This window comes from Physeter macrocephalus, unplaced genomic scaffold (assembly GCF_002837175.3).
Source record: "Physeter macrocephalus isolate SW-GA unplaced genomic scaffold, ASM283717v5 random_602, whole genome shotgun sequence".
Classification (NCBI taxonomy): Eukaryota; Metazoa; Chordata; class Mammalia; order Artiodactyla; family Physeteridae; genus Physeter; species Physeter macrocephalus.
Genome location: NW_021145902.1, coordinates 30,601 through 43,648, shown reverse-complemented (window position 1 = coordinate 43,648; position 13,048 = coordinate 30,601). Strand labels below are relative to the sequence as shown.

Genomic DNA, 13,048 nt, shown 5'->3' with positions numbered 1-13,048 from the left:
GGGGGGGGGCGGGGATGGAAGCGAGCAGAGGGCGTGCGGGGGAACAAAGCGGACGTGGGGGCGAGGCGGGTGGTGGCGGCGGCCACGCAACCCGCACCGAGGGCGGGGTGGGCCCTCCTGCCCGTTCGGGGGGCGCTCGGACCGCCCGTCCGGCTGTCGCCGCAGTGCGCCGCCCCCGCCCGCCCTGGGCCCTCCGGCTCCCCGGCCCCGCCGCCACCGCCCCCCGGCCCCCGCGGGCCGCGCGCCCGGCCGGACCGACCGACTGACCCACCGCAACGCCTGTCTGCTGCGCAGGGCCCGCGCGGGGGCGGCAGTGGCCGGCCGCTGAGCGAGTAGACACGCTGCTGGGCTTGGGCCGGGGACTCACCAGTCGCGCGAGTCGCCTCAGGCCTGTGCGCCCGGTGTCCGCTGCGCGGCCGCGCGGTCGACGGCCGCTGTGCCCGCGCCCGCACCCGCACCCGCTCCCGCTCCGCGGCCGGCTGGGCTGGGCCTGCGCCTGCGGCTCGGGAGACGCAGCGGGGCCTTGTGACGGGGCGGGGCCGGCGGCGCGGGGGCGGGGCCGTGGGCTGGGCTCCGCGGGGAACGCGGGGGCTTCTCGCGGATGGACCCTACCCGACTGGGTCGCCCTGCGGGCTTCTTTCCGAGCCCCAGGCCCGGGACCCGCGTCCCATCCTGTCCGCTGAGGGGTGGCCTTCGGCCGTGAGGGCTGTAGACCTCTGGAGGCTGAGACCTAGCCTCTCCAATTTCAAGGGTCAGGGAATTTTGAGAAATTTATTCCTAAATCTGGGATTTGCTAAGTCTGACAAGCACTCTCCATCCCTCCTTGGCCTTAAAACTCCACTTCCCCTTTCATCCAAGTCTGTTCCACATCAAGAGGCCTAATTGTTTAAATGCTCTATCCTCTCTAGGAAACAAGTCCAGGTCCCTACTAGACCAGTTATCCTTACTTGTTTTTATCACAGAATCACAAGCTGTAAGGGTGGCATTCTTAGCCCTGTTTCGCTGCTAAGGGGCTGAGGCTTAGAGATACCCCAGGACTGGAGGCCAAGTTAAATTCCCTCGGCTCCAGCGGTCCTGAGGAAGTGCTGCCTGCCACCTCCAGGGACATCCCTGCGACGTGGTCTCCTGGAGCCCTCTGCAGGAGTGCCTCTCCACCTGGGGCCTAGGAATCTTACTGTACTTTCCGGCCTCTTGGATAGTGGCCTCTCCCAGGCCCAGCAGTGATTGGGAAGAGGCTCTGTCCTGTGCAGCTGGTGTGCTGGTTCACCGTTGAACGGCGGGCCCCAGGGAGGGGAAACCCTGATCTGTACCTTTGCACTTGTCCTTCATAGAAATACCCCATCGTGGCTGATTTCAAGCGACCACCAGTTTAACAACTGATTCACAAAGATTCCTGAAAATTGAACAATGTAGTCATGATGTGAGTTGCTCCAGCACACTGCCGCCTGTGGTAGCAGGGATTGGTGTAATAAGTAAATTATACAGTATGTTAGAAGATGATGAGTTCCAGGAGAGGAGAAAATATAGAGCAGGCAGGGATGACTTCAGGTTTTGTAGAACTAGAAGCTCATACAATTTGAGGGGTCTTTTTTAAGAAAAATAATGAAAAATGACAAATGTGAAGTTGAGCCCAGGGCCCTAGGAGGGGCCCATGCAAGTCACAGTTCCTTGAAGAATTTTAGGTTCAACTGGAATCTGCCACCAAGAACCTGGTAAGGTGAATCCGGGGGAGGGGTGGCCAGGTGGCTCTGTAGGAGAGGCTGGTCTGGGAAGAGGGAAGGGCCAGTGCAAGGGCATCGGGGAGGAGGGTCTGCTGCACTGGATGACGGAGGATGGGGGATGCGGGGGGGTGCGGCAGAAGGGACTGGGGCCCGGTCAGTCCAGCCTGGCAGGTCCTCCCAAGGACTTTGGCTTTACTCTGGAGCCAGCTGTAGCAGCTGTCGGTGCCACTTATAAGGCTCACCCTGCCCTCTGTTGCGGATGGACAGTGCGAGTGGGCAGGATTGGCAGAGAGAGATCAGTTAAGAGGTCAGAGTAGTAATCCAGGCAAGAGATGATGGAGGCTCAGGTCAGGGTGGGGGCAGCCAGGGGGCTGGGTGTAGGGCTCGGGGCACAGACTGGACAGGTCCTCAATTCCTTGGAGAAGTGGCAGGGGCGGAGGCTGGGTTTTCGTGGCTGAGGGATAAGTGGGAGGTGCGAGATGGAGAGCAGCGGGGGGCACAACTCTCTGAAAGGCTGGCGGCCAGTGGAGCACAGGCAAGGGGGCTACTCGGCGGCAGCAAGGAGGGACTGTGGATCGTAAAGGTGCAGCCAAGCATGAGGCTCCGCGTCCGTCCCCTCTGTCACGGGGATGTGCTGCAGCAAGGCCCGTGAGCACAGCATCAGCCCCTTGGCGGTCAGCCTTGGTGCCGCCGCCACCTCCGAGGACAGCGTAGGCTGGGGAGGCGGGGAGGTGTGCGGGCGGGGCAGGGAGGAAGGCTGCGCTGGGATGGAAGCTCTCGTAGGTCAGGAGTGGGAGCTGCCGACCCACCCTCGCGGGGTGGGAGGTCGGTCCCCTGTGTGTCGCCCAGGTCGCTGGGGAGAGTTGAGAGCCAGCCTCGGCCGGGCCGGCCAGAGCCCCGAGGTGCTCGAGCGGTGGGGGAGGGTAACACGGAGGCTTCAGGTCTCGGGTGGAGGGCGATGATCCGAGCCCCCCGTGTGGATTTACCAGGGAGGGCGACTGGCCGTACTGAGGCTCACAGGGAAGGGCCCGTGGGAGTGGAGGACCGCGAGTGGACACCCCCCCACCCGGCCAGCCGCTGGGCTGAGGTCAGACAGGTGGGGCGGGTGGCCCAGGCCGAGGGCTGAGGAGCTGGGGGTGGGGCTGGAAAGTTCTGCAGGAGGGGCCTGAGACGGGAAGCACCAGAGAGGCAGCCGCTCGGCCCCAGCACTGCTGGCCCCTCCCTCCCTCCCACGGTTTCACTTTTGTTTTCTTGTCCCAGCCCTTCGGCTTCAGGGCGAAGGGGAAGGAGGCCGGCCGGCTGAAGGCCTAGGCCTCGGCGGCCCAGGCAGCTGGGGAGCGTGAGTGGGGGATGTGGGCCAGCCCCACAGTGAGGGGGGTGCCAGGGAACGCTGCCCAGGGGCCTGCGAGGGGTGAGGCGGGGCTGTGGGCTGCTACCCCACCTGCTCCTCCGGCCCAGGCTGTGATGATGGACGAGGAAGAGGCGGAGCTGGGGGCAGCCGTGGAACTCAGAGGCCTGCCCCCCGACGTCCCAGACGAGCTGCTCACACTCTACTTCGAGAACCGTCGAAGCTCTGGGGGTGGACCTGTGTCGAGTTGGCAGAGGCTTGGCCGCGGGGGCATTCTCACCTTCCAGGAGGCTGCAGGTGAGGGGACCCGTGCAAAGGGGCAGCCTGGGCCCCCATGGGCCGCCGGCCCTGACACCCCCTCCCCCTGCCTGCAGATGCAGCGAGGGTCTTGGCCCAGGAGGAGCACACTCTGCACGGCGCTCGCCTGAGCCTGCGGCCAGCCCCACCACGCGCCCGTTCGCGCCTACTGCTCCAGGGACTGTCTGCTGGCATGGGACCCCAGCGCCTGGAGCAGTACGTCCAAGCCCTGCTTTGTGCCGCAGGGCAGCCGGGGCAGCCGTGCCGTGCCCTGGCCAGTCCCCGGCCAGACCGGGCCCTGGTGCAGCTGCCCAAGCCCCTTTCAGAGGCAGGTGAGAGGCGGGATTGGGGCAGACGTGCCTTTCGGGGGTGCTGCCCCGAGCTGACTCGCACCCTCCCCACAGAAGCCCGCGTCCTGGAGGAGCACGCGCAGGCCCTGGGCCTGGAGGGGGCTGAGGTCTCCCTGGCCTGGGTGCCTCAGGCCCGGGCTGTGCGTGTCGTGGGGGGCAACCCCCCTGCAGACCTGCTGCTGCTGGAGCTGTACCTGGAGAACGAGCGCCGCAGTGGCGGGGGGCCCCTGGAGGGCGTGCGCAGCCTGCCAGGGCACCTGGGCACCATCGCTTCCTTCCGGCAGTGGCAGGGTGAGTGGGGCTGGACAGGGCGGCCCGCCCTCCCTATGCCTTGGAGCCCTGACGACTTGTGTCCTTTCCCTTCCTCCAAGTGGCCGAGCGGGTGCTGCAGCGGGCCCACCAGCTGCAGGGCTCCGAGCTGAGCCTTGTCCCCCACTACGATGTCCTGGAGCCCGAGGAGCTCAGCGAGCACACCAGTGGAGGGGACCGCTTGGCCGGGTTGGGGCCGGGGGCCCCCAGGCGTGCTCTCCTGGAGGCCGGAGGGCCAGCAAGGGCACAGAATTGTGCAGGGAATGTGACATTGGGCTCTGAGGAGGCACCGGGGCAAACAGGAGCCTCTCTGAGAACAGGCCCTCTCTGGGACAGGTCCTCTCTGGGACAGGCCAGTCCCGTCAGCTCAGGGCCCATGGGGTCTTCAGAACAGGGGGCGCTGGTGAGCCCGGGGCCTCCGGGGTCTCCAGGCCCAGTGGAGATCGCCGTGGAGTCTCTGGAGCAGGTGGCATCAATGAGCCTGGGCCCCGTGGGGTCACCGGGGCAGGAGGGCCTGGTGGAGACAGTGCTGCCGATGGAGCTGGGAGCAATGCGCTTCATTCAACGCTATCATGAGGACCTTCTTGCTGGCCTGGGAGACGTTGCCCTCTTCCCACTCGAGGGATCAGATACGACTGGATTTCGGGTAAGTGACCCCTGAGGATTCCTCACCGCTACTACTGGGGGTTCTGGGTGCCTTTCCTGTGCCCTAAACCTGCTAACTGCTCCTCCTCACCCCGCCCCTTGGTCCTGCAGCTCTGCGGAGCCCTGGCCCCATGCCAGGCAGCCGAGGAGTTTCTGCAAAGTCTGTTGGGCAGCGTTAGCTGTCACGTGCTGAGCCTGAAGCACCCAGGCAGTGCCAGGTTCCTGCTGAGCCCAGAGGGGCAGCACCTTCTGCGGGGGCTGGAAGCTCAGTTCCAGTGCGTCTTTGGGACAGAGCGTCTGGCCAGGGCTGCCCTGGACACAGACCTGGGAGAGGTAGACATGGAGCCCTCCCCTCCCCTCCCCTCCCCCACACCTCAGCCCCCCGTACCTCCTCCACCCTTGCTCAGAGGCCTGGGAGGGGTATGTGTCTGGAGGGTACTGGCATTCTTTCCCAACAGGTGGACCCCACTGAGGCCCTACAGGCCCTCCCTGGCCACTCCCACACCCTGTGGCCTCCAGACAATACGGACAGTGACCAGGAGAATATGAGCCTAGGTAGGGCTCCCTGGGGACCCTGGCACATCCTGCAGCCCTTTCTTGACCTCATCCTCTGCTGCTCTGCCCTGTGACCATATACCCTCTAACCCCCTCTCTATCTTCCACCCGTCCCCTGACTAGTCCTCTCCTTCAGCCCCATCCTGGCTGGACTTGACCCCTGACTCGGTGCCTCTCCCTGTTCCCAGAGGAGGTCCGAGAGCTGCTGGCCGCCCTGGAGGGCCTGGACGGGGAAGACTGGCTGCCACTGGAGCTGGGGGAGGAGGAGCCTGAGGGGCAGCCGGAGGAGGAGAAGACTCCCAGGGCTGGGGAAGGGCCCGTGGCCCCCAGCACCGGGGCGCCTGGGCGGCTGGAGGAGGAGGCCGAGCTGCAGCTGGCTCTCTACCGGTCACTGGAGCCACAAGGCCAGGTGGCCGAGCGGGAGGAGGCTGTGGCGCTGCAGCGGGCCCTGGCCCTCTCCCTGCTGGAGCCGCCCCCGCTGGAGGAAGAACAGGAGCTCCGGGGTGGGGCGCCTGGTAGCTGGGCCCAGCTGGAGGTGCATGCAACCTTTGAGCAAGATATGGATGAGCTGGACCGGACCCTAGAGGCGGCCTTGGAGGTGCACCTCCGGGAGGAGACGGTGGGGCCCCAGGGCTGCGTGCTGCCCGCGGAGCTGTGCGCCCGCCTGGAGCGGCGCCACGGCGTGAGTGTTGCCCTTCGTGGTGACCGCACCGTCCTCCGTGGCTTTGGGACCCAGCCCACCCGTGCGGCCCGCCACTTAGCAGCGCTGCAGGCTGGCCCCTGGGATCAGAGCTTGGCCTTTCCCTCGGTGGCTTCGGGCCCCACTCGTGAGTCTGCAGCCCGCACGGGGGAGGGCAGGGTGGACCGGTGCCCCAGGCATGGCCCGTACCCCCTTTCTCCCGGTGTGTCAGTGCCACAGCAGAGGCCGAGGGAGCCCTTGGGCAGGCTGGAGTGTGTGGCCGAGAGCAGCAGTGAGTTCCATACGGTAGTGCAGGCCTTCTGCGACACACTGGACGCTGCCCACGGCAGGATCTGTGTTGTCCAGGTGAGTCCACGCCCTGCCTTGCCAGCCTCTGGGCTCCTGGCGCCATCTTTGCCTTGCAGAGCCTGTGGGGTCTCCCTCTTGCCTGCGTCAGGGTCGGCTGGCCAGAAGCTGCCCGGCAGGCTGAAGGCTGTGGGGGGCAGGGGAGCATCAGAGCTCCACAGCCCCGTTCCCTGCCCGAAGGGTGTTCACGAGTGTGCGGCCAGGGAGACAGAAGGCTGTAGGGCTTAGGGGGTCCCAGCGCAGGTCCCCACTTCTCCGGTTACAGCCCGATGCCGGCCACGGTTTCTTCCTCTAGAACGTGGGGTGGTGATGCCATCTCGTGGCTGCTGTGAGGATGTCCCATTCCACCCGTTGTTCCGGGTGCTGTTCTGGGGGCCGTCTGCCTCCCAAGGGGTCTGCTCCAGCGGGAAGAGGGCTGGCTGCAGCCAGGCAGCCGCCTCCTACATTTTCACTTGTTGAACGTGGCAACTCTGAGCACGGTTGGGTCGTGGAAAGGGCTGGGCACCACGGGTGGGGGACCCGAATGAAGCTCTGGGAGCCCCAGTGAGCCCTGGCCACCCAGGCAGGTGGGAAGCAGAGGCTGAGAAGGAGGGGCTCAGAGGCGGGGCGCTGGAGGCAGCGAGGGCCAGAGTGCCTGCAGGGCCAGAAGGAAGGACTGAGGAGGGGCTGTGTGCCAGGCAGGGGTGGAGAGCGACTGGGAGGTGAGAGCTGGGCCAGGCTGTGGAAGCGAGGGGGCAGAGAGGAGCTGCAGCAGAGTGCAGGGCTGAGTGCTTCCAGCTCAGGGGAAGCAATCTCGGGGCGCTGGAGAGCTGGGCTCACGGTGCTGCGGGTGAAGCCAGGTGGCCCTCTTGACTGCTGATGCACCAACTTGTGGGTGGGTGGGCCTGGGGGCAGCAATAGCAACCCGGATCTGGTCAGATATGCGGACCCTCACGCCTTTCCCAGACCGGGCCCAGTCCGCCACCAGAACCAGCCCCACCGCTTTCCCGGGGATGTCCACTGTGACTCCGGGTGGACGTAGCCACCGTCACTTCTGCACTTGGAGAGGGGAGGACGCCCTGCGCGCATGCCCGTGCTCCTCCTGAGGCTGTTAGTCACGTGCGCTTGATTCTTCCAGCAGGACCTTTGTGACTTTACGTGGTACACTTGAGTCTTTTTTCCACTTAACGATTTTAGAGACTGTTTCTTGCCTCCCTGCACGGAAGATCAGGAGAATGGGCTTCCCTTCCCCCCTTTCACCTCCTCCTCCCTCTTCCATCTCACAGTTTGGCCAGTGACATTATTTTGGGCCATAGGTTGATCAATATATAATGAGAATGAAAAAATATTTACCACTGGACCAGAGAGGAAAGGGGGAAATGAAAAACCTAGTTATTTAAACCATGTTGCATGAAAGAGAATATTCTAGGATTCAAGGACTAATGGCTCTTTTTTTTTTTTAATAGACTTATTTTATTTATTTATTTTTTAGGCTGCGTTGGGTCTTCGTTGCTCTGCGCGTGCGCTTTCTCTAGTGGCAGCGAGCTGGGGCTACTCTTCGTTGTAGTGCACGGGCTTCTCACTGCGGTGGCTTCTCTTGTTGCGGAGCACAGGCTCTAGGCCTGCAGGCTTCAGTAGTTGTGGCTCGCGGGCTCTAGAGCGCAGGCTCAGTAGCTGTGGCGCACGGGCTTAGTTGCTCCGCGGTATGTGGGATCTTCCCGGACCAGGGCTTGAACCCGTGTCCTTTGCACTGGCAGGTGGATTCTTAACCACTGTGCCACCAGGGAAGCCCAACTAATGGCTCTTGATTTTGTTTACTTTCTTCGTTTTTCTCTGTGGTGCTTGGCTGCTGGCTTACTCTTGGTGACCCTGTCACCTTCTTGCATAGATTCCTTTTCTGTGTAGTAGAAGTATCTCCTTGAGTGAGTAGCCAAAGTTTTGGACTTTTAAATGTATTTTGCTTTTTGCAGTTAGAAGTAATTTGCAACTATAATTTGATATTGGTATTTTTTCAAACAAAAGATGCTATGTGTTTATTAAGACATTTCTGTTAACTTAAACACAGCTGGTTCTTGCATACCTTAATCTGTCCTTATTTTGTCATCACCATTCATAGTTTGGCTGGATATAGGGTTCAAAATCAAAACATGTTTTCCTTCAGATCTTTGAAAGACTTAACTCTTTTTCTATCCTCCTTAAAATTTTTTGTTCTTGGAAAGGCAAGAAAAAAAAAAAATCCTTCTATGGTCTCTTAGCATCCAGTATTGCTGGTGAGGACCCCAATATGAAAACGTGAGGTTTTTTTCCATGTCTGTATGTCGACTTTGGGGTGTGTGTGTGTGTGTGTGTGTGTGTGTGTGTGTGTGTGTGCGTGCGCGCGCGCGCACGCGTGCATCTGGACACTTGTAGACTTTTCTTTCACTTTGAAGGTTGAAGTTTTCCAAGCAGGTATGTGCCTTTTCACACTGTCTTTGGCATTTTATGGCAAGATCCTTTCCATCTGAAGATGCTGCCTTCAGCTCAGGCAAACTGTCTTCCATTAAGTCCTCACTTGCTCCCATCACCTGTTGGGTGTCTTCTTGTGGAGCTCCTATGACTCAGAGCTTAGAGCTCCTCCCCCTTCCCTCATCTGTCCTCTCACAGTTCCCGACTCTTTTCTTTAGCTCTGCACTCTGAGTCACTTCCTGAACTCCATCTTCATCATCTTATTACTACCCACACCCACTGGATGCAGTTCAGCAATTCCATTCTTAATGTAAGAACTCTTTAATTTTCAGACTGTTTCTTTTTCACGGTAGGTCGTCTTGTTTCATGGATATAATATTCATTTGCATCCCTCTGAAGTGACTAGTTAGAATTTCTTTAGAAACTTTTTGGGTCCCTGAGTTGGCTCCTCTTAGGTTGACTGCTGGGTTGGTCACCTTGGTCTCCCATCACTGAGAGGTCCGGGGCATCTCCTGGCATTGGGAGTGAAGTCCTGCGGGCAATGCAGGCGGGGGGCTCAGCTTTCCTCCGCAGAGGCCTGGCAGTGGGTGCAGGGTTCTGGTGAGTGAATGGGTTGCCTCCCTGCAGACCCCCCTGGAAGCCCTCCAATGCCACTTGGGGCTCCGTGGAGGTGGCGAACGTCCGCCTAATGTCTGCTACTGGGCAGAGCATGACAGGAGCTGTGAGGTCTCCCCAGGCCCTGAACTCCTCCAGGAGAGGGCTCTTGATTTCCGGGCTCAGCCCTGCCCTGTGGCCCAGGGGATACAATAGTCTGGCTCTGACCAAGGCCGCCCGCAGGTGGAGCGTGTGTTGCACCCGCTGCTGCAGCAGCAGTACGAACTGCACCGGGAGCGCCTGGAGCAGTGCTGTGACCGGCGGCCGGCCGAGCAGGTCCTGTACCACGGCACGTCGGTGGCCACCGTCCCGGACATCTGCGCGCACGGCTTCAACCGCAGCTTTTGCGGCCGCAACGGTGAGGCCTGGGGCCCTGAAGGGGCGTGGTCTCTGCCCACCGTAACCACCCTGACCCCCGTGCCTCCCCCGCCCGCAGGCACGCTCTACGGACAGGGCGTGTACTTCGCCAAGCGCGCCTCCCTGGCGGTGTTGGACCGCTACTCGCCCCCCGACGCCGAGGGCCACAAGGCGGTGTTCGTGGCGCGGGTGCTGACCGGCGACTACGGGCAGGGCCGCCGCGGGCTGCGGGCACCCCCCTCGCGGCCCCCCGGCCACGCGCTCCTGCGCTACGACAGCGCGGTGGACTGCCTCCCCCGGCCCGGCATCTTCGTCATCTTTCACGACACCCAGGCGCTGCCCACACACCTCATCACTTGCAAGCACATGTCCCGGTCTCCCCTTGGAGAGGCCCCTGGGCTCTTGAGCAACTCCCCAGCCACCTAACCCAAGAGGCCCCGCCCCCTCGGCCCAGCCGCTGGCCTCCTGCTCACCAGGCTCCCCGCTCCACACAGCCCCACCGCCCCCTCCCCCGCCCGAGCTGCCCCCGGGGGCGCCCCTGCCTCCTGCAGTGGTGCCCATACGGGCGGCCGGACGAGGAGGGCTTGGGCAGGGTTCCCCGCCCCCCGCACCCCCGGGCCGGCCCAACCACCAGGGGTCAGCAGAGCCCAAGAGGAGGGGGGCCGGCCCTCGCCCGAGCGCGACTGTGTTGTTTGAATAAATGTGTACGTGAAACCAGGCGGTGTGACCTGCGAGCTTCGAGTCCGACCTGTTTGGGGGCATGGCTAGGGGCGGGGGCCGGGGCGCAGAGTCCGCTGGTGCTTTGGGGCGGCCCTGGGCAGCCGGCAGAGGCCGGACCCGGCGCGCACCCGAGCGACCCCGCGTCGCCTTAGTGTCACGCACGCTCCGCTCCCCTAACGACGTCTCCTTGCCGACCGGCCCGCCCTCTGCGCGCGGGGAGGGGGCCGTGCCGGGCGGTGGGGGTGCGCGCGCGGGACGGTACCCGGCAGAAGCCGCGCTCGCGCTCCAGCCCCGCGCGCACTCGGGCGCAGGGGCCGCACGGGCGGCGCTCGGTTCGCGGCCGGGGCGGGGCTCCGGGCTCGCCCCGCCCGCCCAGCCTGCGCAGCTCTCTCGGCACCAGCCGTCCGACCGCGCTGGCCGAGCCCAGCGGAGCTGAGCCACCGGGCACGTAAGACCGGGGCTGGGACAGAGAGGGGCCGGGACAGAGAGGCGCGTGGCGGGCGGGACCCGCGGGGTGGCGTAGGGACTCTTCCTCCGCAGGCATCGCGGAACCAGAGGCTGCGTCCCTTCCCCTCCTCCCTCAGGAGGACGCCACCTCCGCGCGCGGAGACTGCGGAACTGGACGGGCGGTGCCCGGGGTGTGGGCAGGAAAGGCGGCTGGGGTGGTGCGGCTGGCGGTGGGGCTCCGGCCGGGGGACTGGAGCGGAGGCGCCTTGCGGACGGGCTGTAGGGGGCGGGGCAGGGTGGCCCCCAGCTCGGTGCCCGCCGTCTCCTCCCCAGCCCTTAGCCTAGGGGCGGAGGCACAGAGCCCACATTGTGCCCCCGCGCCAGCCCGGCCCCGCCGGGACAGAGCCCCATTCACCTCCTGCACGCCAGCGCTTGTGGGGCCCGGGAGCTGAGGGGCGCGCACGCGCGGGTGTGGGTGCCCTTCGGCAGCTCCGCGGTGCGGTGTACGTGCCGCGCAGGGTGGGCCGCTGGAGGGGCAGCCGAGGCTCCCACCCATGCTTGCCGCAGCAGAGCTCCCGCGGCCCACGCTGATGCGGCTCTGGCTATTTATAGGCCTTCACTGCGGAGACCGAGGTGGGACTGCGTTGGGGCCGGGGTGGGGTAAGGCGACGGGGAGCGCTATTGGCTCAGACAGCTTGGAGGTAGAGCCAGTGTGCGAGGTGCGGGGTCTGGGTCCTTCCCTGAAGGCCGCTGAGGGGAGGGGCAGCAGCCAGTGGTTCCTCATGGCCTGGCTTGCTTGCTGACTCGAGGAGTAGAGGAGATGGGGTCCAGGTTTGGGATGGAGGGATCGGAGGCCAGTGTCTGAGTGATGGGGTGGAGGGGGGATCAGTGTCTTCTGATTGGGTGAACCCCTGTTGACAACGTGGAGGGGTCAGTGTTTGGGTAACTAAGAGAAGAGAGTGGCAGTGAATGTTGGGGGGTGGGGGGTATCAGTGTCCCAGTGATAGACTGGAGGGAGTGAGGTCGATGTCTTGCGGGGGGGTAACCGTGTGGATATCAGAGGAATGAGCTGGAGGGGGTGAGGCCAGCTGTGGATGGCTGCAAAGGGTTGTCCGTGTCTGGGTTAAGAGGGTCGGGGTTCAGTGTGTAGATGAAGCGGGACATAGGAGCGGTGTGGGTGTCCGTGTCCAGATGACAGGGTGGATGGGGTGGGGTCCATGTTTAGATTAAGAATGTGGTGGGTCAGTATGCAGTATCCCCCCCATACACGGTGGTGTGACACCCCCCCCCCCCCCGCCGCTCCCTCTCCAGGAGGCCATGTCGGGCGAGCACCACGAGGTTCGGGCAGTGGTTGAGGATGGCTCCAACGGAGGCAGTGGCTCGCCCAGCCCTGGGGACACACTGCCCTGGAACCTGGAGAAAACACAGCGGAGCCGGCTAAGCGGAGGTGGCCCTGGGGGGAATGGGAGTGTCTTGGACCCTGCCGAGCGAGCAGTCATCCGCATTGCAGGTAACGATGCTGAAGAGCTTCGTCTGTTCAATTCATAAACATTTGCTTGTTGACTGAGCACGTGCTGTGTGCTCTGTGCAGGTATAGGACTGGGATGAGACCTGAGGGTGATCTGCGGGTCAGAGGGGGCCTCTCCTCTCCCAGGTGGTTGCAGACAGCACAGCGCCACCTGCTGGCTCCACCCGGTCAGCTGCATGAGGCCTGAGGTTGAGCTTGCTGAGGTGGCACCATCATTGGTCTCAGGACAAGGGTCCAGTGCCCAGATGTGATGATGACACTTTCTTGGGATCCTGGGGCAAAGCCGCCTTCGAGGCCCCTGGTCTTGGCTGCCACCATGGGGGTGGGGTGGGTAGAAGCATATAGGAGCAGGACAGGAGGGGCCACCTGGTTGGTGAGAGCCCCAGCCCCTCCCTGAGCCAGGGTCCGGCCTTGCCCTCTAGTAGCTGCCATTCTTGCAGGGAGGATGGGGAAGGCCCAGTGCAAGGCCCCTGACAGTGTCGGGCTGGCAGCTGGACAGTGGCTCCTCCCTTTGGGAAGTAGGTGACCTAGGGCTTGAGGCTATTGGGCAGGGCGTGCTGGGAAGGGAGGAGCCAGCTGAGGGTCTCTGGATCAGTCTGTGGACTACTGACCCTGTCCCGTCGGCTAGGACAGAATGATGATGAGGGT

The 13,048-nt window shown here is 63.5% G+C and overlaps 2 protein-coding genes across 7 annotated transcripts in view; one reads left to right on the top strand and one right to left on the bottom strand.

The window, feature by feature from the left end:
• Window positions 1-470, bottom strand: part of GRINA (glutamate ionotropic receptor NMDA type subunit associated protein 1) — a 3,592-nt gene extending 3,122 nt beyond the window's left edge. The window contains exon 1 of the mRNA XM_007118178.2: window positions 368-470. The gene's annotated coding sequence lies outside the window, so the exon portion shown is untranslated. The remainder of the gene's footprint in view (window positions 1-367) is intronic.
• The window catches only part of PARP10 (poly(ADP-ribose) polymerase family member 10), an 11,518-nt gene extending 943 nt beyond the window's left edge, over window positions 1-10,575 (top strand). Inside the window, exons 1-10 of one of the 6 annotated variants that reach the window (XM_007118189.3) lie at window positions 3,072-3,366; window positions 3,444-3,698; window positions 3,771-4,007; window positions 4,088-4,671; window positions 4,782-5,003; window positions 5,129-5,225; window positions 5,414-6,052; window positions 6,137-6,270; window positions 9,532-9,706; window positions 9,785-10,574. In XM_007118189.3, coding sequence (XP_007118251.3) covers window positions 3,072-3,366; window positions 3,444-3,698; window positions 3,771-4,007; window positions 4,088-4,671; window positions 4,782-5,003; window positions 5,129-5,225; window positions 5,414-6,052; window positions 6,137-6,270; window positions 9,532-9,706; window positions 9,785-10,131 — 2,985 coding nt within the window. In that variant the 3' untranslated portion in view covers window positions 10,132-10,574. The other 5 variants (XM_055083191.1, XM_028485937.2, XM_055083192.1 and 2 more) reach the window with 5 other exon arrangements.
• Window positions 10,576-13,048: the final 2,473 nt, after the last annotated feature.